Source organism: Tachypleus tridentatus, chromosome 7 (assembly GCF_004210375.1).
Source record: "Tachypleus tridentatus isolate NWPU-2018 chromosome 7, ASM421037v1, whole genome shotgun sequence".
NCBI classification, from domain to species: domain Eukaryota; kingdom Metazoa; phylum Arthropoda; class Merostomata; order Xiphosura; family Limulidae; genus Tachypleus; species Tachypleus tridentatus.
The window spans coordinates 139,880,245-139,906,972 of record NC_134831.1 but is presented as its reverse complement, the minus strand read 5'-3'; the positions used below and the strand labels follow the sequence as shown (position 1 = coordinate 139,906,972).

Here is a 26,728-nt window from a genome sequence, read left to right as displayed (position 1 = left end):
TTCATGTTTTTAGCGCAATTCGCGTATTTCTAAAAGTATTCATTGTCCAATGATCACTGCTGCTATTTTTTTAATACATGAAATACAGATTATTGGCTATAAACTGGCAAAAGGAAAAATAATATATATATATACGTTCCAAAGTATTGAAAACGCAGTTAAGTCACTGAAGTGAAATGATAAATTAGTGAAGTGTTTCTTCAAGAAACCTCTGACGATACATAATTGTTCAGTGAATCAGTACAAAGTTACAGTGGTTCGATAAAGCATTTAGTTTATATTTATTGTGCTCTCTGTTATGGTGGAAGAATAGCTGGACAGATTTTTAAAACTATTTTTCAGGGTTTATGCCCTCATGTAATATTTTGGTTATGCATGAAACTTCGCTGGGACAAATATATACGTTTCACGATGACGAGAAACGCTCTTGAAGTAAAAGTGTATTCTAAAGACGGCTGGTATGTTCTGTACTTTATTTTAATTAAAGTTTTAATATCCATATCAGCCGTCTTTAGAATACAGTTTTACTTCACGTGTATTCTGATTTTCCGTCATTGAAGGTTTGAAATAGCAGGCAAACATTATTAAACTATACAATGAAATGACTTCGACAGAATGCATATAAATCAAGTTATCTTGAAAATGTGCTGTTTATAACTCAGATTTATCGATGTCGATAATGAAGAACTAATTAAACATTTTGCTTCATTTATTGTGTGTGTATGTGTGTATCTCAACGGAGATTCATAAAGCCAAGAAATTCTTAGGATTTTATGTAAACTGCAGTGTGCAAATGTTATCTTTATTTTAGTGTGCAAATGTTATCTTTATTTTACGATAATGCCAAGAATAGTTTGGTTTAAATTTCGCGCAAAGCTACACAAGGGTTATCTGCGCTAGCCGTCCTTAATTTAGCAGTGTAAGACTAGAGGGTAAGCAGCCAGTCATCACCACCCACCTCCATCTCTTAAACTACTATTTTATCAACGAACACTGGGATTGATCGTTACATTATAATGACCTCATGGTTGAAAGAGCTAGTATGTTTGGTGTGACGGAAATTGAAACCGCGACCCTCGGATTAAAAGTCAAGTACCTTAACCACCTGGTCTTGCCGGGCCAATGCCAAGGAATAAAGGACGACATAGTGTAGATTAGACACCCTTCCTTCGTCTTTAATGTTTTATGTTTTTAGTTTTTTTGCATATTACAAATGTTTTGTTCAAGATAAAAATATTTGAAGATTTATAAAAGCAAAATAGTTCATTGTTTTAATATATTTGAAATGAGATGCACATAAGTGCACAAAAAACAGGCAATTCTCGATCTTTTTCACCAACTTGACATTTTAGCACGGTAGACCGACGACAAAATATAATACTGTAAAACACAGAGAATATCCGGTTGTGTGTCACGCACTGATGCCATAAAACGTATTGCGTAATTAAGTACTTTGGTTTCATGTCAATCAGAAGCGAGTAGTCTACAGTTGATCGAAAATTAAAAACATCTATTTGGACTAAAATATGCAGAAATCGCACCTTTTACGCAATCTCGAAAAATATCTTCGTTAAATCGTAGAGTTACGCCGGAAAACGTTTTCCAATTTCAAAAAATTGTCTTCTCCAAATGACGAAGTTGAACTTACGACATAATTTTGACGTGATATCTATTCGCCTGATCTTGTCATATTCCTGCCAGAGCTTGTGTTTGGTCACGGATAACCTTAGGTAACTTTCTGCAGGACTCGAAAAATAAGAACACCTGAAAGTGCTCATTGATTAATACGGAAATCAAGAGACAATCACTGGAACCCACGTATTTACTAGAAATATTGTACTAAAGGAACTTTTTGAATAAGAGTTTGGTTTTGTCCAAGATTTATCAGTCATTCATAATTACTAACGCACTTCTTTCTCTAGTCATTTCTGACGGGTATTAGGTTAGTATTGTTTGTTTTTGAATTTCGCACAAAGCTACTCGAGGGCTATCTGTGCTAGCCGTCCCTAATTTAGCAGTGTAAGACTAGAGGGAAGGCAGCTAGTCATCACCACCCGCCGCCAACTCTTGGAGTACTCTTGTATCAACGAATAGTGGGATTGACCGTAACATTATAACGCTCTCACGGTTGAAAGGGCGAGCATGTTTAATGTGACATGGAATTAGGTTAGTATTCAAACAACTTCTAATAAATTGTATGTCAAGCACGAGTCCGTTATACGAATCAAACGTTCATATTCTCTGGTTACGAGCTTTTTAGGTGATGATTGTATATTCAGTAACAAAATAATTATGACTATTAGTAACAAACCTAGTCTACGTGACAACCACTAACCGTGGGTAAGAGTATTTTGTAAGTGATAAGTATACTTCCTATAACAAGTATTATCCACGAAAAAACGATTATTCGTAGTACAAAATTCAGTCCATTTGTAACAAATATAATGCACTATACTTTATATACATACATGTGACATACAAGGTGTGAACAAGGACTTTTACACTTAATGTTTCTTAACGTACATTTTGTGTTTGGATTCAGACCATAGTTAACGTGAGTGATCAAATATAGTGAATCGCCCTCAAAGTGAAGTTATACTTAGTAACACATGTTTATTAGTGTAGAAGCAGGAGGACGGCGACCAGAAGTCGGCCATGTTTACATTACATCCCTGGTGAGGTTTGGGCCTATTTTCGCTGAGCTATAATTCTACATGCCAGCGGTTGAAGGTAGAACTTTTAAAAGTTTAATTTACGTCATATGGAATAATATACAAATAAAATGATGGTGTTTGACATCGACATGCAAAAACAGGATCTAAAGATAACGAGTAGCTAAACCGAACTGAGAGATCGAAAATATTAATAAATTTTGTTTTTCAGTTATACATTTCAATGCGACTTATTTTGTTTTTGTTTGGAGTTAAGCACGAAGCTATCTGCGTTCTGCCCGTTACGAGTACTGAAACCCGATTTCTAGCTTCGTTAAGTCCATGGACATACTGCTGTGCCAAAGGGGGAGGGTTAGCTGGGAATTCTTATCAGTAATGGTAAATTTCATCGTTTCCCGAGATTGGAGCAATGACATTCATTGTTTGTTTAATCACTGACATTCACCAACCTGTTTTCGCTTTTGGTTAGAAGATAACAATTGGTAGTAACCGAGTGGTTGTATTTATCCAAAGAAAACTCTTGTCAGAGATCGGATTAAGTTAATTTCCGTCCCTATTACTCTTTTTATCACCGACTCATCTTTATGGAATTTTACCTGCTTAAGTCACTCAACTAATGAAATCCATTAGTGAGGGGTGTCTGTATTAAGCCTATTTCATATATGACTTCAATTACTTTTTTTGTAACTTGTCCTGTGAATCCTCGGTAGACACGGGATTAACGTTAATCTATATTAACATGTTCAATATCGGCTCACATTTTAAGGGATTTTCAATACTAGTTTTACTCGCTCAAAAAGAATCTTTGCTATGGATAATATTAAGCTTAATTCATATTAAGCTATGTAGTAGCAACTGATCGTTAAAAGATTTAAATTGTGTTCTTGTTTCAGAAAATTCCCTGGTAGGGAGAGTTCCCTGATAATACAGCGGTAAGTCTACGAATCAGGGGTTCGATTCCCTTCGGTGAACTCAGCAGATAGCCCGATTTGGCTTTGCAATAAGAAAACACACACACCCTGGTATAGAGAATATTAAATTTATCTTTTACGAATCTCAACGTTGAAGAATTTTACTTAACTAATCTTGCTCGCCGAGAGTCGCAGTCGTGATGCCTAATTTAAGGAAATTTTATCATATTATTAATTGGGTGAAGAGGCTCAGCGCTCTTTAAAAGTCTAGGGGTAAATACGGGAGGAGTGGGATATAAGGGAGCCAAAGAAGTGTGGTAGAATATAGTGTTTTGTATATAACTTAGTTTTATACGAAATTAGTTGTTCGTTGCAATTCTAGGACTGTGTTTAAAAGATAAGGCATAATTTTTTTATGCAAAACGAGAAAAAAGTTTAAATTTTAAATCATGTTTTGAAATAAATGGTAATAAATAAATACCATAACGTTAAAAATAAGGTCATTAGTCGAAGTTAATAGGCGGGGCAAGATTAAATTAGGTAGAATTAATCTGTTTTAATCTTCCTCACCGCTATACAGTAATATGTTGTCTGTCAGTCAGTGAATAGACACCAAAAGGATGTTACATAAGGAACGCTTAACGTTGCAATTCTAAATTACGTAGTAGCACAAATACCCTATTTTAACCTCTCTCACCATTATAATGTAATATGTTTTCTGCCAGTCAGTCAGTAGAAACTAAAATGACATCACACAAAAAACGCTTCACTTTACAACTTGTATTGTGGTTTCAATAAAGCGTGCGTGTGCCATGATTCACGAGAAAAAGTATGCACTCTATTGGTTATAACATAGCATGACATATGAACTTCAAAACAAGAAATAAAAAAAATCTTTGTTACTCTTTATTTGGCCTGGCATGGCCTAGCGCGTAAGGTGTGCGACTCGTAATCCGAGGGGCGCGGGTTCGCGCCCGCGTCGTGCCAAAACATGCTTGCCCTCCCAGCCGTGGGGGCGTTATAATGTGACGGTCAATCCCACTATTCGTTGGTAAAAGAGTAGCCCAAGAGTTGGCGGTGGGTGGTGATGACTAGCTGCCTTCCCTCTAGTCTTACACTGCTAAATTAGGGACGGCTAGCACAGATAGCCCTCGAGTAGCTTTGTGCGAAATTCCAAAAACCAAACCTACTCTTTATTTATTTATTTTTCTTGCTCTTGAAACACGACACTTTTGGGAACCCTGCGGAAGTTCATCTAATAATATTGTGTACGTTGGAGTAGTATATAAAAAATATTCTATTGCAATTTGGGATTTATATGACAAGTTATTACTTAACTTTATTTATTTTAGTCTAGAATTACTTCAAAGTAAACATGGGGTTAGCCTTCTTGGTGTACTTTAAGGTACTTTAATAGAATCTAAACTTATACTGTGCCCCAGATTCAGCATTTTATGAAGAGTTACGGTGCTTTGTTGAATGATGTAACTTCAATATTATGTTTATTCTAACTAATTTTGAAGTTGCTGCAACTGAAAGACGCCTTAAGTGAAGTGATGATGGATGAAAATATTCTTATCCTTTCAGTTTATTTCCCTTTCCTCTCTTATACTCAGGCCCGTCATAGCCAAGTGGTTAAGTCACTCCACTCGTAATCTGAGGGTCGGGGGTTCGAATCCCCGTTATACTAAACATGCTTGTCCTTTCAACCGTCGGGGCTTTATAATGTTACCATCAATCCCATTATTTGTTAGTAAAAGAGTAGCCCAAGAGTTAGGGGTGGGTGATGATGAGTAACTACCTTCCCTCTAACCCCCCTAAATTAGACAGAGCTAGCGCAGATAGTCCTCCTATTATTTTGCGCAAAATAAAACAAAAACTTATATTCGATGTATATCTACAAGAAAAGGAAATAATCTGAGGGTCGCGAATTCACATCCCCCTTGCCAAACATACTCGCCCTTTCAGCCGTGGAGGCGTTATATATGTTATCGTCAATCCCACTATTCGTTGGTAAAAGAGTAGCCCAAGAGTTGGCGGTGGGTGGCGATGACTAGCTGCCTTCCCTCTAGTCTTACACTGCTAAATTAGGGACGGCTAACACAAATAGCTCGCGAGTAGCTTTCTGTGAAATTCAAAAAGAAAAGAAAGAAAAGGAAATCGATCTGTATAGTAAGATGTCTGTAACAGAAACTTTAAGATTTATATTTAAAAACAAACTAGACTGGCATCCAGGGGCAACTCAGCAAACTATGAGTCATGGCAGGTTTGTGTGTAAACATGACATCCTGTTTGGAAGACCGGAATCGGTATTATATGAAATGTAAACCAAATACATTAAGCACCTGTTGAGTAGTATTTCACACACAGAAATAGAAGGGAGCAAGTCGTCTATCAAGCATTCATTTACTAATTAGCATGTCTATTTAAATGTAAGCATGTTTTTGTATTTTGGTACTCCTCGTAAGAGTGGCGTAACTCGACAGTCACAGTAATCAATCAAGGATTGATGAGATAATTAAGTCACAACGCCACCTGAATTAACAATATTTTATTGCCTGACATTTTCTGTTGGTTAGATGCTCTATTTGTTTGTTTTTGAATTTCGCGCAAAGCTATTCAAGGACTATCTACGCTAGCCGTCCCTAATTTAGCAGTGTAAGACTAGAGGGAAGGCAGCTAGTCATCACCACCCACCGCCAACTATTGGGCTACTATTTTACCAACGAATAGTGGGATTGATCGTCACATTATAATAACTCCACGACTGAAAGAGCGAGTATGTTTGGTGTGACGGGGATTCGAACCCGCGACACTCAGATTACGAGTCGAACGCCTTAACCCACCCGGCCATGCCGAACCAATTTTGTTCTGAGGATGGAAAGGTGGAGAGGGTGTTGTTATGTTGTAACTACGTTTCTTCAGAATACACAGAAGAAATTAGTTTGTTTGAACTTTATTTTCAAATAAACATATTCTCTTAATTTTAATAACACCCAAGTTATTTTTAGAGACTATTTAATGATATTTATAGGTTGTTGTTGTTTCTTAAATGAGCAAAATCACTTTTTTCTGATGTATAAGTATCAATTTCTATAACTTACTATGGTTTGAATTTGAAAAACTCAGTCGAACAGTTGGGTTATTCGGTTAAAAATAGAACCATACTAAGAATATTAAATTAAGGTTACATTACTTTCCACGCTCATCCTTGGATCTCCGCGATAATGTTCAGTTAGCTGAAACTATTAGAGGAAATTAATAAAGGGCAGCAATTTTAAGTTTTAACTGTGGTGTACACATTATCTGGTATTACTATTGTTTACGACGACTTTTTTTAACCTACGTAAATCGGTAAATGAACTATTAAGGCTCAACAGTGTAATTTTGTAATAATTCCGAAGCCCTTGCATTAAAATTAAATAACAGTGGAAATGAAATGTTCTATTTATTCTGGGCCCCGGCATGGCCAGGTGGTTAAGGCACTCTACTCGTAATCTGAGGGGCTGGGGTTCGAATCTCTGTCGCACCAAACATGCTCGTCCTTTCAGCCGTGGGGACGTTACAAATTACGTTCAATCCCACTATTCGTTGTTAAAAGAGTAGCTCGACAGTTGGCGGTAGCCGGGTGTGACTAGCTTCCTTCCCTCTAGTCTTACATTGCTAAAATTGGGACGATAGCCCTCGTGTAGCTTTGCACGAAATTCAAAACAAACCAAACTGTGTAGTTTGAAAACTGACATATATGAAAAAAACAACAACAACAACAAAAACAAACAGAAACATTTCATGTCTTCTTTTATTCAAATGTATAAGGTACCAAATGTCTTTGCGAATACATTTTTATATAACTTATTTATTTTATCTCTGATGTCATAGAGTCATGAAGTCCCTGATGGTGTTGTATTTATAACTGAAAATTTAGCTGTTTCACCAAAACCCACGAAACATTACAATCATTCTTGAACAAAAGAGCTTGAATTTATAATCCAAGTAAACGTTTAAAAACTAAAAAAAAGCTAAGGCTGTTTTGTATTTAAAATCAAGAAAGGCCAAATAAATTAGAATTGGTCGAAACAATTAATTACGCTAGGTGTCCCTAATTTGAAACTAATAAATTAGAGGAAAGACAACTAGTCAACAGCACCCACTGCTAGTCCTTAGGCTACTCTAATATGAGTGAGATCTGACCATAGCTCTGATAACGAATCCAAAGTCCCAAAGTACGAAACGCATCGTTTGTGCAGTACGCTAACCATTCTAGGCTACCACTGTCTCGATAGTAACAGATAATGTATTTAGTATATATATATGTGAGTTGCTCTGGCCAGCAGTAACCGTGTAATAAACATTATCTATACATCATGAAGAAAAATTTTGATATGAAAGTTTATATTACATAGCTGGAAATGTATCATAAAAATCATAGGTTTATATTTTAAAAAAGACTTTCTTTTTCACGCCGGGACTGTCGTCCAGAATGAACAAAAACTGTGTTGCTTTGGAAAAAAAAAAGAAACATAAAAAGATATTTCAAAGACAGAAAGTGTCTCGCGTGCGTATACTGGTGTAATATCCGCAGTTTTATGAAAGTTTATAAACTCATAAGAAGAATTAGAGTACAGTATTTATCAGACTCTTTGTTTGTTTTGAATTTCGCGAAAAAGTACGCGAGGGCTATCTGTCCCTAATTAAGCAGTGTAAGACTAAAGGGAAGGCAGCTAGTCATCACCACCCACTGCCAATTCTTGAGCTACTCTTTTAACAACGAATAGTGGGACTGACCATCACATTATGAAGCCCCTACTGCTGAAAGGGTGAACATGTTTGATACGACGAGGATTCGAACCCGCGACCCCTACATGAGCAGTCGAGCGCCCTAATCACCTGGCCATGCCGATTCTTGGAGTCTTCCCTTTCAAAGTACTTTTATTCGAGACATAAAAATAAGTAGATTCATAAACATGGCTATCTCTAATTTTACACTAAATTAAATAATAATTATTACACACACTCACGCGTGTAATACACACTTACCCACATCATTTCCACACTCAGGTTCTATTGATCCACGATACCAGTCGCTATTAATTCATTTAGTTATATTTTTAAAACATTTTTCTTTACTACTACAGTGTTTTTCGTTTATATGTTCTGATCTAATTCACATGCATTTTCGCTCTTACTTTAAGATTTCTTTTTGTTTAGAATTAAGCACAAAGCTACACAATGGGCTGTCTGTGCTCTGCCCATCACTAGTATTGAAACCCGGTTTTTAGCGGTGTGAGTCCTCAGATATTTAGCTGTACCGCTGGGGGGGGAGCTTACTTTAAGTGCATATTTTTGGTATTTTTATGAATTGTACAATCTATCCATATATTATCTAAAGCACAACTGATGGTCCGAGTTCTGTAATCGTTTCATTTTTATCGCAAATGACGACTTAACGGAGCGAGAAGGGCGATAGGAAAATACATCAAGCCGAAGCCAAATGACCGAACATTTTTAATGCCAAACATAATACGGATATCTCGTTACAACGGACGATTGGTTAGTGAGCTAAGGCTCAAAATACCTGGGGGAGCAGCCCGTGCCCTAATTTATAATATTAATACTTCAGTCTGCCCGAGTTCCTTTATTAGATCTTGATACTTTTTAAACACAGTTTAATCATTTATTATTTCAGTCATTTAAGATAATTGCTAGTGGAAAACGTCTTCTTCGCGTACTATGCAACAATTAACATTTCTAATCACGGATGTTATGAATGACCGGAACTAAATGTGTTGTTAGGTAGCATTCATATAATGACTAAACCAGTCTGATAACGAGCATTCTTGTGTGTGATCAGACTTCTGTTAAAATTTTTGACACAATATATCTTTTCTGTTTTCTTGCATATTTCCTTCACACACGGCCAGAGGAATTAAACAAAAGTCTATTGTGGTTTTGTCAATATAAGTTGTTTGTTTTTCACAACAACTTGAGTGATTAACGTGTTAAATACATATATAAACTTAACGGTACTTATTTTCCTGGGTTGGCTATGGCCAAAACGACCTAAGTGTAAAGTATGTGAGCTACTAAATTTTGGTTTTTAAGTATATTTGTATTGGAAAAATAAGTAATATAATACAGATATTTCAAATTTTAAGGCAGAAGCCACAATTTAACGATTGACTTTGTTTTTGTCCGGCATATCTAGGTGGTTAGGGTGTTCGACTCCCAGTTTGAAGGTCGCGGGTTCGAATCCCCGTCACACCGTCACATGATCACTCTTTCAACCGTGGGAGCGTTGTAATGTGACAGTCAGTCCCACTATTCGCTGGTAAAAGAGTAGCCCAAGAGTTGGCGGTGGGTGGTGAAGATTAGCTGCCTTTCCTCTCTCTCTAACACTACAAAATTAGGGACGGCCAGCGCAGATAACCTCGTATAGCTTTGCGCGAAATACAAAACAAACAGATATACATTGTTTTACTGCTTACTTCTTAGTATTTCCAATTTTTTAAATGTATGCATTTGCTAAGAATGACTAGAGTGAGATATTTAATATGTTTGGTTAACTTTAGTGGATTAGATGTATTTAAATATTGTTAAAAATACCTGAGTTATGTTTTACGAAGTACTTTTTTGTGTTGTCAGTATTGATCATTTTGAGATTCAAGTTTATTATAATTAAAGAGCTAATACTAGTTTTATGCCACAGTTTTCTTATGAAATTTTTTTCTCTTGACTATTCTCTAGAATTATTCACGACAGCGGCTTTACGCAGGAAGATTTTCGACAATATAAACCTGTTGTCTATAGTAACACGATCCAGTCGATTGTAGCAATTCTCCGTGCCATGCCGAATCTTGGAATAAGCTTCCGGAACAACGAGAGAGAGGTAGGTGGTTGTGGTTGTGGTCAATGAAGTAGCGTATTTATAAAAATCTGACACGCGTGCAACATTTGTAGTTATATATGAAATAATCCATCCCTCTATTGAAACAACCAGTAGGCAAAACATTTTCTCGAGTGCAGCCAAGAAATACGCCTAATCACAAAAGCTCTAGTGAAAGAAAAAAGGAGATAAGAAACCATATAACACCACCACCAACAAAAATACTTTTAAGCGTCATAGACAATGTATTGAATGTTCCGAAACACTTGACTGATTGTTTGGAATTTAAGCACAAAGTTATACAATGGGCTATCTGTGCTTTGTCCACCAAGTGTATCGAGACCCGGTTTCTATTCTAGCAGTGTGAGTTCGCAGACATACCGCTGTGCCACGGGGGGGGGGGGCATTCCGAGACACGTCAATACGAAAAGAGAAGGTACTATTTGAATTTAACGAATGGAGCACCTTACAAGAAGTGTTACTATCATTTAAGTTTTCGGCATTTAAATCAATACGACAAACCGAGATGCTATTATGTGACAAGTTACTGCTGGATTCTGAAATCGTTTGAATATATTTACATCACAGAGTTGTCGAAACACGTTCATGACTAAAATATTCATTCGCATTAGCCTTGAATAATAGTAAATAATGCATTTTAAAAAACCTTGATGGCCAAGTTTATCATAGGTAAATTAGTTTGGCTATTTCTTCTTAAGCACAGAGCTACAAATAGGTATCTGTGCTGTGCTTACCGCGGCTATCGATTTTTGCTTGTTTTGAATTTCGCGCAAAGCTACTCGAGAGCTATCTGCGCTAGACGTCCCTAATTTAGCAGTGTAAAACTAGAGGAAGTCAGCTAGTCATCACCACCCACCGCCAACTCTTGGGCTACTCTTTTACCAGCAAATAGTGGGATTGACCGTCACATTATAACGCCCCTACGGTTGAAAGAGCGAGCATGTTCCATGCGACCGGGATTCGAACCCGCAACCCTCAAATTACGAGTCGAACGCCTTAACCCACTTGGCCATGCCGGGTCCGCGGCTATCGAATCCAGAGTTTTAGCGTTATAAGTCTGCAGTCTCACAGTTGAGATACTGGAGAGACCATAGAAAAATATATTTAAATCACAACATTTATCCTTATACTTAACAAAGAGGTTTAGCCACCTCTTAAGAATGCCTTGAACGGTGTGGTCTAAATGCTTGTGAGAATTTTGCTTTTTAATTTGCAAAAACATTAACATTTGATTTTGAATAACGGATCACGTACAAAAAAAAATCACTGTACTTCTACCTACTTTCGCATCCAAATTGCTCAATTCGTCATGGAAGCTATACAAAACCAATTACCGTTTTTTTCACTGACTCAAAACTAATGGATATTAGATAATCCTTTCTGAAAAGTCCTCAGATATGCAGAGAAATTCTCTGGTGACTTTAACTGCTCACGCAACAAGTCTAGTTTCAGCATTCACTCACTGACGTACGCACTAAAAAATATATCTTTTAGCTAGCTGTTATTACGCCGTATAATTATCAGCTATGTGGCGCTCTATGCATATATTGTGAATGTTTCTTCAGTAAGCAACATTATCATGTCGATGTATACTTTCACGTAACATCTAATTTTGAGGTTACTACGACGTTTTATTTTGTAAGTTCCAAACTTTTATATCAGAAAATGGTACTAGTTTATAAATTTAAAATATTTTTCTTGATTTATAAAAAACAACATACGTTATATCGGAGGTTAATTAAAACTTGCTTTAATTTTCTTTTAATAACTGTCATTTAACAAAAGAGCTGTGAAGAGGAAGAGGGGGACAAGGGGAGCAAACAGGACAAAAACTCTAAACATACAGACTTGGATAGTTTGGTGGGTGTAATGCTTTTCATTTCTGTGCATGTGATGTATGTGCCTTTTACTGCTAAATTATGGCCGGCTACCTCAGCTAGCCCTTGTATAGGTTGCGCGTAATTCAAAACGGATAAACAAAGAAAGGTAACAAAGCTCACTCGGCTAAAACTGTTTATACTGCTAAGGTGACTAGAAATGAGCAGTACGCATGTGTTTTATTGTTATGTTTTACACAACGACATTACTTGTTTTCTTGAACATGTGTACCAATCTTACGCATTTACGTGCTGAGATGCGGCTTTATGGACTGATTTTTTTAATTTTGCGCAAAGCTACTCGAGGGCTATCTGCGCTAGCTGTCCCTAATATAGCAGTGTAAGACGAGAGGGAAGGCAGCTAGTCATCACTACCCACCGCCAACTTTTGGGCTACTCTTTTACCAACGAATAGTGGGATTGACCGTCACATTATAACTCCCCCACGGTTGAAAGAGCGAGCATGTTCCATGCGACCGGGATTCGAACCCGGACCCTCGGATTACGAGTCGAACGCATTAACACACTTGGCCATGCCGGGCCCTTGGACTGATTATGAAGCTCCAACACTTTAAAATCATGTATAAATGACAAGTTCTGATTGGCCAAAGCTATGCTATTGATAGGCAGTGCATTTGTGCTATAGTGCTGCCACTAGTTTTCTTATTTCAGAAAACAACTATATCATATATGTACAGCGGTAAGTCTACGGATTTACAACGCTGAAATCAGGGGTTCGATTTCCCTCGGTATACTCAGCGGACAGACCGATGTGGTTTTGCTATAAGAAACACACACACCTCCTATATTTGAATCATTTCCTCTAACGTTTTGTTTAAGACTACTAAAGTCATCTGTTTCAAGAACAGTATTTTTTCTTAAACGAAACATTTCAATATCAAACACACGTTTCATTGTACCATTTCATGATGTTAGAAAAACACAACAGTTCAATAACTCCTGATACAAAATGAAAAAAAAAAATCTGTAATCCGAGCGCTTTCGGAAGTTCTCTGATTATAGATGATTTCGTTCTACCAAAATCATGTTCACTGGCGTATAGACCTCTTACTGCAAATTCTGATAAACCCCACCTAGCATCATCAGTTGCAGTAAAACAATACGTAACAATGGCGTTTAGTTATCCAGTTATGCGAATCTTTTATGACGGAGGACGCCCTTGGACAACCTATTATCCGAAGGACGCTACCCTTATCATTTAAGATAAGGGTGTAGTGCATCCTCTATCTCTGTTTGGAAAAGGTGGTAACCTTATTTTGTACACGCGAACTACAGTATGTTTCTAATCCACATATTGACAATAATTACAGTCGTACGTCGTTTACTGCTAATTTTAAAATTTAAAATACTTTGGGGTTTTATTCAGTGTTTTGAACACAGGCATGCATTTATGTCGTTGCTTTAGAGTTCATTACATTTTTGGATGCATAAATAAATTCAATTCATACAAGAAAGCTTGTTCTTTCTCGTCTTCGATACGAGCCCTCTCAAGCTCGATTTGTTTGAGTCTCAGCTGAATTTCTAAGTTGTCTTTATCATTCAATTCTAATTAGTTAGTGGCAATACTAGAATATTCCTCTAATATTTCTTCATGTAATAAATCATCATACACTAATATTTCAATGATACATTTTTTAGCTGTTTTTATCATTAATTTCTTAACTTCTAGTTTTAAAGCTTTGATTATTTCAAGCAATTCACTTTTGTGATATTTTTCTAGTTGTTCGGGTGAAGGTAATTCAAGAAAACCTTAATAATCAGAAATGAGCAACTCGTGTTAGCACTGATAAATATAAACTGAATTATGCTTTGAGTTTTAATTTAGATGGAATTTTGTCTTCTGATTCATATCCCGGACAAGCCTCCAATTTATTACGTAACGTATTATAATTTTAAAAAGCCTGGGAAAGAGTTAAATAATTATTTAAATTGGGAAGTTAATTAAATGCGGATATGTATCCAATTTATGATATTTGCCAACAAGGTTGATACAGTTTTCTTTTTTCTTATAAATATATTTTAATATACAAACGATAACATAACTCTCAATAACGGTTATTACAAATAATGATCTAAATGCAAATGATTTATAAATTTACAATTAATATTGAGTATCCTTAATTTCTTATTGGGAGTCAATGGGGAACGAATTAATTTTGAGTTGATAACATAGCAGGGAGCTTATGATTCTCTGAATATGATTTATAATAATATCTCATTAATGTACTTTTGAATGAAATGGATTATTCTCAATACCAGTTTGTGTAGCATCATATTAGTACTAATATTTAAACACTAAAAATATTAACACATTTTCATGTTATAGAAATAAAATGTTATTTTTATAATATTATCGAAACTTTGCCTCCGAAAGGTACGTGATAAAAAAACTACACAAATAATTATAAATATCCAGAATTATGACTTAAAGATAAGTTAGATAAGTTTGTTTATTAACTTAACTTTGGCCCGGCATGGCCAAGTGTGTTAAGGCGTTCGACTCGTAATCCGAGGGTCGTGGGTTCGTATCCCAGTCACACCAAACATGCTCGCCCTTTCAGCCGTGCTGGCGTTATAATGTGATGGTCAATCCTACTATTCGTTGGTAAAAGAGTAGCCCAACAGTTGGCGGTGGGTGGTGATTAGTAGCTGCCTTCCCTCTAGTCTTACACTGCTAAATGAGGGACGGCTAGCGCAGATAGTCCTCGAGTAGCTTTGCGCGAAATTCAAAACAAACAAACAAAACTTAACTTGTAAGAAATAAAATAAAAATATAGTAAATTTGTACCATTATTTATCTTTACTTTGGTTGTTTGAGCCTCACTCAGATTTTTTATTATTATTAAATGTAAGTAGTAACAGTGCTTCAGTCACTACTTCCTTAGCTTATACTGAATCGTGAATAGTACTTTATCAAAGAGGATAGTGCTTGGCGTAACTAATCTATTACCTTTCAGCTTATCCACTTACCAACGTCAATGAGAGCAAAGGGAAACGCGTTGCTGTGCTTGATGGAAAGTTGTGATATTACACAAGCATCTAGAGTCTGATAAGTCTTTTAATATCTATTATACTATCACAGTCCCCACACCTTCGAAGTGCTAACCACGTATTTCGAATAGTTGTAAGCCTTCAATTAATAATGGTGATGTGACGTTTAATAAAAGTTGTGTAGTAACGATGCAAAAGGGAAACAATATCATAGTATCTAGTAGTCAGTCTGTCACGTTCTGTTTGACATACAGTAACTAAAATTAAGTTGTTGAATTAACTTCATTTCATGCATTCTGTTTAACTAAAGTGATTAGTTATAGGGCTCTTCGCAAAAAGGGGATAAAGTTGTTTATGATCATATAATTTTTTGTATAATTTAAATACAGTAGATTATTATCAATGGATACTACTGATGAATTTTAAATATTCCTATCTCTATCACAAAGTCATTTGTAAGTATTTATCTTTATAAAATGTGTATAAAGCGAAATATTATAATTATCATTTTCATTATTTCATAAGTGGAGTAGTTGGTAGTTATTGTATTGGTTTTTGTGATTGCACATTTACGTGAACTCACACATATGTACAAACAAGTGTCATTTTTCTAGAAAAGCTTAAACACCCTTTATAAAAGGAATTTTGTGGCTGTATGCTGAGCAGGGTTTTACTGGCACTGGAGTTATCTGGAGGTACATGATGCTACTATAACTCACTGGAGGTATGTAGTGATAATGGAGTTGTCTGGAGGGATTTAGTGATACTGGAGTGTTCTGGAGAGGTATGATAATGTTGGAGTTATCTGGAGGGATATAGTAACGCTAGAGTTCTCTAGAGGGGTGTAGTGATGCTCAAGTTCGTTGTAGGGTTATAGCAATACTGAATTTATCTGGAGGAGTATAGTAATGCTGGAGTTACTGGCGGGGTGTAGTGATGTTGGAGTGTTCTGGAGAGGTATAGTAATGCTGGAATTCTTCGTAGTGAGGCCCCCGACACTTGAAAGTCATAAATAAAAATTAGTTTTCAATATCAATTATTTAATATAGTGGTGACGTTACATGTATGAAAAATCTTGGAAGAACTTCTACACTCTAAAAGGTAGTGCCACACCACTGCTACTGAGCAAAACTTCCCTTTTCTATTTCTTATGTTCCTGCATTTTTAATAGTTTCTTTTATTATATTATCCTGATGAAGATAAACCATCACTTGCAATGAATCATTGATATTTCCTACTGAAAATGTTTTGAAATACACTGGATTTAGTTAACATTAGTAGCCAAAACCTGTACCTTGTTCGAAATAAATTTTGATTCTGATTTATTGTTTAAAATTATTATTCACAATTTTTAATACCTGCTGTTCCTTGGTTAGAACAACCCGTGAAAGTAAAGACTAAAAGAAACTTCTACCGTGAGGACTTCCTTTGGCTGTTTTTGTTAATATGATGAAAACCATAATTTGTCAATAACTGAAGAATAGTTTAAACAGTTTGGGGTGTATTCACTATTAAATATGTCACTATTGTGTTTCATTAATTACGCTTTTCTTCGAGGAAATCATAACTTCTTCACTTTTATGTAAACAAACTATATCTATCTTGGCGACTTTATTTTAAAACCACTTTCTGCATAAACGAACAATGGATTGTTTGTGTTTTGAATTTCGCACAAAGATACTCAAGGGCTATCTGCGCTAGCCGTCCCTAATTTAGCAGTGTAAAACCAGAGGGAAGGTAGCTAGTCATCACCACCCCTCGCCAACTCTTGGGCTACTCTTTTCCCAACGAATAGTGGGACTGACCGTCACATTATAACGCCACCACGGCTGAAAGGGTGAACATGTTTGGTGTGACAGGAATTCGAACCCGCGACCCTGGGATTACGAGTCGAACGCCTTAACCCACCTGGCCATGCCGAGCCCATCACAGTGAGACTGATTGTAGCAGTAGATAAGGGCGTGATACAACCGGCTCTACTATTCAGTTTAAATGGTTTTATTCAAACCTGAATTTAAGGCCTGGTATGGCCAGGGTGTTATTAGACATACATAATATGTAGCCAAAATGTAGATGACTGCAAAGGTGGTAATGAGAAGTTAAAATACGAAACATTTGATAACAATGATTTTGCAAAGTAGCCTGCCGTGTATGGATCATTGAACGACTCTTTTGCAGTATGTATAAAGAATATTATGTGTTTAGGCAGCTTTAAAACATATTTTTACTCAGTAGTCTTGTTTATTTAGTTAGTTTATATATTTTTTCATGAAAAGCTGTAGAAAGGCATAGCTATCCCTAATTTTAAAATGAAAGACTAGAGATAATAAAGTTATTCAGTTTTTATTCGACGTAATAGTTGAATTTGAACAACATTTATAAATTACCATACCCACAAATCCGAAATGTAGAGCGTTTCAATAGAGACAGGACCCGAACTGGAAACACCAAACGGCTAAAACGGCCCACGGTAATAACTTTAGTCTATAGTACATTAGCAAAATATGATGACTTGAGACTGTTTACTTACAATAATTATGCAATTTTGACAACAAACTGAAATGATTAGCGGTATTTTCACTTTCAAATCAAACACCGGCGAATATTTTTATTAATTGCTTAATACAGAATAAATGTTGTTTTTTATTTTGTTGGGGTTTCTTTTCAACGTTTTCTTGTACGTAAACCATAAGTGAACAATAAAGCACATTTTGACTAATGATAATACATGAAGAGGAAATAAAACACCATACAATGTACTGTTATGATTTTCCGTAGTGTTATAATTGCAAATACTGTTAATACATCTCAGAACTATTGTGACTGATTATGATTCGTATCTACCTCGAGTTACCCCGAGGAAATAAAAGAGGCAGCGCCTCTTGTGTAAAACTAGTCAGACAAAGCATAAAAGTTAAAGTTTGAATAAAACTAAAAATCCTAAAATTAGACCACTCTTCTAATAAATGCTACAAAAGTTTTACTCATTTAAAAGTAGAATACAGTTAATTTGCCAAATTAGATACATATTATATGTAATCCATGTACAGGAAACAGAAATCGAATTAATACTTAACACGTTAAAATGAGGTTTTGTTACAGGCCTTGAGTGCACGTGTATGTTTCCTGTTTTTGTTTTATTTTTTATATAGAAAAACGAAAACTTTGATGTTTATGTATAAATTTGCCTGAACTAATAGCACTGCGGATTAATAAAAGTTTTTTTATTCAATAATATAGCAGTTATTAAGTATTTTTAGTCGAATGTAATTATGAAATATTAAATGTAATAAAGTACACACTTAACATTACACGTAATAAAATGGGTTATTGCTTCACAATTGCTATCTGATTGGCAGGGGCCTAGATTTTTTACACTCGATGGGGGGATGATTTTTGCAACCACTTATGTGGACTGTTCAATTTGCAAATTGGCAATCTCTGAGTACGTGAACCTGAAAGCTGTAAACATGCAGTCACAGAGTAATCTTGTTACCACGATACTTGCATTTATACTTAGGCCTACTGACTGATACGAACTATCACTTAGTTCGAAAAGCTTAGAAGCATGCCTATATTAAAGATGTACATTTCGGCTACTGAAAAAGTCTATACCTAGGCCTAATTATGTAATTCGATTGGTAAGAATACGAGAATCACAAGAACAGACACACAATTTGTAGGCCTGTGATGCAATAAAAAAATTCAACAGACCAAACTGTAGGGGGGATGATTGTACGCACCATACCCCCCACCTAAAATGAAGGGGGATGTATATCCCCCATACCCCCAGGATCTACGCCCCTGCTGATTGGTCAAGGATCAACTGGTTTGTGAAAGTGGTTCACATGATTACACGGATACTTGGCTCAACCGAACTTCCAACAATGCTAAACGATAATAAAAATATCAGTATTAAATAAGTCAATGAAAAAAACGGATATATGTGTTGCATATACTTCCAAATTAATTTTATATGATTATACAAAATTCATCGCTACTGATCTCAAAATTAATTTTGGAAGTTACCTACGTATGATAGAAGATTCATTTTTATTTTTTTTGCTATTTTCGTGATTCGATTTTACTCATGCCTTAATATGTCCAAAACTTTTGAATATCAAATCCACCTTACATTCGTTCCTATGCAATATTTATTCGTTATTTCACCTTAACGAGTTGGACTTTTCTTCTTTTATTTTAAACTAGTTTACCTCATTTCTCTGCTCACCCTTAATTTTACTTTTCTTCCTTTCTGTTATTCAGTACCTTTCACACTAAACTGCTTCATGTCTATACCCTACTTTCCCTCACCCTAAATCTGCATTCCCTCTGTTCTTTGTTCTCTTTCACATCAGCTCTTTGCTGCCGTTCACGCACTAGTCTATTTTACGTTTATTCACACTGTTTTCCTTCACATTGCAGATTGTTTCATGATTCTCTATTATTTGCATCACGCGCATCTAAATAATGATAAAAAGTCTTTTCTGAAAAACTTCAGTAATATATGCTGTATTTTTACAGTAAATTATTTATTTATATAAAAATATTTAAAGCTATATATTATATATTGCAGTCTTTACAGTGGTATTTGCTATGAAAAACCCCAAAATAATTTATAATTTTCAGAGCAATGATACAAATATGTGAAAATCATTGCTTTATTTAATTTTTCAATGAATTACCATATGCAATTAAATATACCTTCTATTTCCAATATATTTTCTTATTTTTCCCCAACTTACGTCCAGTCATACGAGTTTTATGCACTTGTTTAAATGAAATAAGACTCGTTATGGCCAGGTGGTTAAGGCACTCGAATCGTAATCTGAGGATCTTGGGTTAGATTTCCAGTCACACCAAACATGTTCGCCGTGTGGACGTTATAATAGTGTTATGGTCAATCCCATTATACATTAGTTAAAGTAGTTACCCAAGAGTTGGTGGTGGGTGGTGATGATTAGATATCTGTCCTCTAGTCTTAAACTGCTAAATTAGGGACGTCTAGTGCAGATAGCTCTCGTGTATTTTTGCACGAAATAAAATAACAAAACAAACACTTAAGCGATAGTGAGGGACTGTATAAAGATTTTCAGTTTTGGTTGATGTAAATGATTATGTTTGTCTTACTTATGTTAGATTATTATTAGCCACAGAGTTAAAAAATAAAAAGTACTTTACAATTACTTTACCTTGGTTAAATGTTTCGGTCAGATAAATTTTCATATTCTGCCATACTAAAGTTGTTGTGTGCCCTGTATTAATTTTTGTTTGTTTTTATACCTTATATCGAAAAGTGAAACAATCGTAACAGTCATTTTAGCCTTGACTTTATACATTTGGAACACATTTGGTTGCAGTATATTAGGTTTAATAGATGCAGGTAAACATCGTTTTGCTTCGACAAAGCATGAAGTCAAGTCCATTAAAACTTGTGTCTAATTAGTAGATTAAATTCGGTATCAAGACATTTTAATACTTACTCGAAAGGTAAACATTATGTAGATTTTTGTAATTTTTCTTGTCTGAGCTACAAAAGGAAAATAAAGCAAATGCTGAATCATCGTGAGAGTCGATTACAGCATTGCGATGACTCATCAGCCCTAGATATCGTTGACTTCGTGAAAACCATTTTATTGCACATATTTGGCGCTACCTTACTAAAATGGCGCCTAACGCGGGCATAGAGGCGTGACCATATACCATTTCGTCTGGGACTCTATGCAACACAATATTGGCATTTGCTCTAATTAAAGTCATAAAAAGTATAATGCAGAACTTGATAGAGATACTGTGTTATAGGGAAACAGTGCAATATGGTTGAGCGAACTCGTTGATTCATTCTTTCTAATCGCTCACATAATTCCTGGTTTCGCTTCAAAGTCTCGCTAACAAATTACCTGGACTTCTTTAGGTTATTTACACAAACATGAGAACATTGAAAGCCCCTATACTTGTCACATACGTAGTCGATAATAATTAATACACTTGTCTTAAAATCACATCAGCTGAACCCATTAGCCAATCCCACTCCTTGTCTCAAAATCACATCAGCTGAACCCATTAGCCAATCCCACTCATCTTCTTTTACCTTTCATGCAGTAATAATAACAATTTAAAACCTGGTAGGTTAATATATTATGTTACCCAGTGGCACAGTGGTACGTCTGCAGACTTATACTGCTAGAAACCGGGTTTCGATACTCGTGTTTGGCAAAGCACAGATAGCCCATTGTGCGCATAATAACAAAACGAAACATTATATTAAAGCAATCCGAATACTAATATTAGTAAATCACGTCACAACCACAGACAATACAAAGTCATAGCAGAACTACATTTGACTTTCTTTGTTGTTCGAAGGAGGTAGTGTGTTGCCATAAAAAAAAACTAATCACTTTTGGGAAGGGTATGTAACAGTCTTTACAATGTAGAAAATTAATATTAAAAAGATATGCTCATGTTGAAGATGTAGAATTTCTAAGATGCGGACATCCCTTTTACTGCTATGTCATTAAACGAACCTTTCGTAACGGGAACTACGTTGCATGGCTATTGTAAAGATTCACAAATATCAGATGGAGCGTGATCAGATGCGGATGCGTGGGCTGTAATGATATGTTGAGGTTCCAAGATCGTTTTAATGTAACATACTCAACCCTTATAGTATAGGACATTAAAAATGTTAAATGTTACATGTCGAATCATTATCTATCTCCTCTTCTGTGTTAGAAAAAAAAAAGAGACAGTAAGGTAACGTGTTTTTGTCTCCCACTCATTCTTATGTCCTAGGCCAGTTGGTTAGTTCGCTCAACTCCTAATCTGAAGGTGGCATGTTCAAATCCCTGTCGCACCAAACATGCTTACCTTTTCAGCCGTGAGTAGCTGCCTTTCCGGCGTTCTTTCATTACTAAATTAGGGATGGCTAGCACACATAGCTTTCGTGTAGCTTTGCGCGAAGTTCAAACCAAATTCTTACGTTATAAATGCACTATTTTCTTTGGAATTGTGGAGCACCAATTCTAATCTCAACCATTTAGTGTACATAACAAGGCCAGAACATTTTCGCGTATTAAATGTTTGCAAAAGTTTTCGTATGTTTATTACATTTCCTGGCATACCATACCTTTCAACAGTTATCGAATAATTTATTAACTAGGGCTGATGCACCATTTTTGTTTGATATTCATGCTTTCACTGTAAGCACTTCTGCATTAAGTGAACTAAATAAACTCGAATTGATACAGATCTAAGTCGGTTTGTTTGTTTAGGGTATTTGCGCCTTACCTCTTAAGCGCTATTCGCATTTGTATTCCGTAGTTTTGAACTGATAGACTAGAGGGTAGACAGCTGGCCTGTATCACCCACCACCAGCTCTTTAGCTACTCTAATCAAAGAGTGGTGTTTATTTGACAGTCACTGTTATAACGCACTCAAAGACCCAAAGTGCGGAGTACGATTTTGCTGCAACGAGATGTGAACCATAGATTTTTAGGTTTACAGTCTGGTGGATTAAATCAAGTTTAGCTTCAGGTTAAAATTAAACTTACGATATAGAACAGAAATGAAAAGTACTTAGAAATTAATACAGCCAGTTCTGTATTTAGAAGCATACCAGTGACTTCAGTCAAGTCAAAATGAGAAGAGGTAACACTACTGTGACTCAACTTTCAGAACCGAATTTTTGATCAAATCTGGATTATTGCCACAACCGTTTCCAAATGCTAAATGCCACTATTACTGCCCACCAGTGGCACAGTGGTATGTCTGCAGACTTATACCAGTAGAAAATGGGTTTCGGTATCCTTCTTGGACAGAGCACAGATAGCCCGTTGTGCAGCTTCGTGTTTAACTCAAAACAAAGCCACTATTATTATATTTTTGAACGGATCTAAACACCTCACATTAAAAAAACGTAACTCGATATTTGTTTTAGATAAACAGATAAACATTCATAAAGTTCTAAAGTTGTTGTTGTTTTGCTCCTTATCGAAGTGCAGTAGAAAGAAAATGTTACTGTACAGTAAAGTGATTGTTACTTCCGCTACAGCAGGGATATGTGAGCTAGCTGTCTCTGATGCAGCAGTGTTAGACGAGAAGGTAGACAGTTAGTCAACACCACGCATGGCAAGCCCTTGGGTGACTCTTTTATCAAAGCATAGTGGGATTGCCTATACGATTATAACACTGCCACGACGTTCACCTTCAGCGAAGGTAATTCGAATGTGTGATACTCAGATTGCGACTCGAGCGCCTTAACCACCAGGTGTCAGGCCAATAGTAACTTGAAATGGAGAGGGTTTTGAGGTAATAAAGTTATCTTAAATTTTGTTAATTTTATTGGTGAATGGACCTCAGTAGCCGTTAGTATAACATGGCCATGTGGTTCAGGAACTCGACTCGTCATGGATCTCAGTAGCCGTTAGTATAACATGGCCATGTGGTTCAGGAACTCGACTCGTCATGGATCTCAGTAGCCGTTAGTATAACATGGCCATGCGGTTCAGGAACTCGACTCGTAATCTGAGGGTCGCGAGTTCGTATCCACATTACACCAAACGTGCTTACTCTTTCCATGGGAGCGTTATAATGTGACGGTCAATCCTACTATTCGTTGGTAAAAGAGCAGCCCAAGAGCTGACAGTGAATGGTAATGATTAGCTACCTTTCCTCTAGTCTTACACTTCTAAATAAGGGCCAGCTAGCGTCGATAGTCCTCGTGCAGCTTTGAGAAAAATTCAAAAGCAAACAATCCAAACCGTTAGTGTAAAATTGCTGGTTTGAGGACCTAAAGGCAGGTGGGAATTCTAAAACAAAGCTTCTGTCTGAGTAGATTATGCTGGCTGTTGGAATTCGAATTTTGCTTCGGATTGAATCTTATTGTTGATTAAATTTAATAAAGTACACAATACTGTAGTGTACTATACTCTTATAGAGTATTTCTATACAAGCTTTCAAAATATCCCTGATTTTTATTATTTGTTTTCTTGCCCTTTTCTAGTATCAAAGTCAGAATTCTTAACTGTTCAGGTTTTAAAGAACAAAATAAAAATATAATACTTATTTTATTAGGAAATATTTTTAATAAATACACAATACATATAATTAAACAATACGACAATTTTGTACGAAGAACATTTTAAAAATGTTTGCTTAATTCTGTTAGATTCCTTGTACAAGGTATCTAAATGCGCAGTTCTGGGTTCACTAAAGTTATTTGACGAAAGACTGAGGTAGCGATATTGTTACTGTGGAAACAAGGTCATACTTTTGGACAAATCACAGCTTTTTCAGATACCGGAATTCCATTGTTTGCATGTCTTTAAATGTATCTAGACAATCCTGCATCACAATAAAAGTAGCAATCGCATATCTGTTTCGGATTCTTGTAAATGAGCCGTCAACAAGCTTTACAATTATTTCCTCTTTGTTGTGAAAGTGAAATGTGGTGTAAACAAAGCGAGCATGTAAAAGCGTTTACGAAGGTAAGTAATGAACTGAAATAGAAGACTGTAAATTTGGTTTGACATCTGTAACATGTCTTTCTTGCTTTCAAATGGTTAATGGTAACTTAATTCATTCCATAGGTACTAGAGGTGTAAGTGCGACCCGAGTTAAAACAGATAACTTTAACATCTAGGAATAGATGGAAAAGCCAAAGCGAAATGATGGCCTGATGGCAAAGCTTAAGTATGCCAATTACAATGTCATTTTACAAAATGCGTTCGGATCTCACCTTAGCTTGGATTTGTTAAATACGTTTTACATTTTTAAACCTAAAGTTACACGATGAGCTCTATAGGCTATGCGCACTGTGGGTATCGAAACTCAATTTTAAGAATTATAAACCAATAAACTTACAATTGAGCCACAGGACAACGTTTATACATTTTAAAATTAGGTACTGTGTGACATTTTTGAATAAGGAAGCACTTTAAGATGGTTATTTGTTTTAATTTTGCAAATTGATATTCATTCTACAAAAAAATGAATTACTATGTGTTTTATATTAGACTGGCAGGTTATAATAATGATAATTTAATATTATGCACAAATAAATTTCACTTTAAAGTTTTCAAAATTGTCGTGCATATACGTGTATGTGGATTTAGAAGTAGAACAATGGTAAAAAGAAATGTGGCCAAGTTCCTTTCGCCCTATTTACTTATTGTTCTTCTATTGTGTCACACGTGCTTTATTTTGGGAAATATTTCTGTAAAGTAGACCACAGCATGTAAAAACAGGTGGTGATCTTTTACACGGGCAGGTCGAGTGGTACCTTTAGTTTGTCATCCTGTATATTTCTACTGGAATAATTAAGAGTGATGTGGGTAGCACGCACGTCCTGACAAGGATACGCATTATATAACGGTGTTTCCTCAGTCTGTAACAGATCTGTAGAGAGATCTACACTGTGCCTAGTTTCTTTTTTTCCACAAATAAATTAAAATAAGGATAATGCAGTTTAACTAGTTTTCTGCTCCTACATCTCGTTATTAGCAGGCTCTACTGAATCCGTGGAGGAGAACATTTCATTTTGAAGTACCAGAAAGTTAACACAATGGAATACAAATTCTATATTTTAACACAATGGAATACAAATTCTATATTTCAAGTTCTAAACTGAACAATTTTCATGGGATTTTTTTCCATTTTTTATTTAAAAAATACTTGCTAGAGTACTTAAATGTCAATTCATAAAAGAAAACAGCATTTTGTGATACAATTAAAAATAATATTTAAATAAACTTAGAAGTTTATTCATTTAGATGTTTTTGTTTGCTTTCTAATGCTTTCTGGTTAACGATTAACGTGTTCTAGATTAGAACGTGTAAATGTTTAGTTACCAATACTCACATTATATATTATAAGTCTTTTTTTTTTAAGTACTTATCACTTGAGTCACAATAATACTTTTCTATTGCTCTGTTTTAATTGTAAATGTCATAAGAAATTTATTCTACATTATAATCGAGACAAATTTATAAAAGGTATGAAACTGTATTTATTAATTACTGTCCCCTGCTGGTACACCGATAAGTCTACGGATTTACAACGCTAAAATCAGAGGTTCGATGGATTCATCGCCCGATGTGGCTTTGCTGTAGGAAAACACACACACACACATTAGTTACTAGTTATACAGATCAAAAGTTCATTAACTTTATTTATCAAATTCTACACAGAATTTTCAAAATACCAACTGCTCCTTCTTTGTTACAAGTATGTATACACCTACAAGGTGTTTAGTTTTATCACATATAAATGTTTTGATAATTAAACCCCTTATGCACGCATGTGGTGTAGATTACAAGTGGGGGTAGGGACATAAGGGTAGAGATACATTACGTC

General features: G+C 35.6%; 1 protein-coding gene across 1 annotated transcript in view; it reads left to right on the top strand.

The window, feature by feature from the left end:
• The window catches only part of LOC143256737 (guanine nucleotide-binding protein G(o) subunit alpha), a 93,297-nt gene that overhangs the window by 14,966 nt on the left and 51,603 nt on the right, over positions 1–26,728 (top strand). The window contains exon 3 of the mRNA XM_076514352.1: positions 10,328–10,469. Coding sequence (XP_076370467.1) covers positions 10,328–10,469 — 142 coding nt within the window. The remainder of the gene's footprint in view (positions 1–10,327; positions 10,470–26,728) is intronic.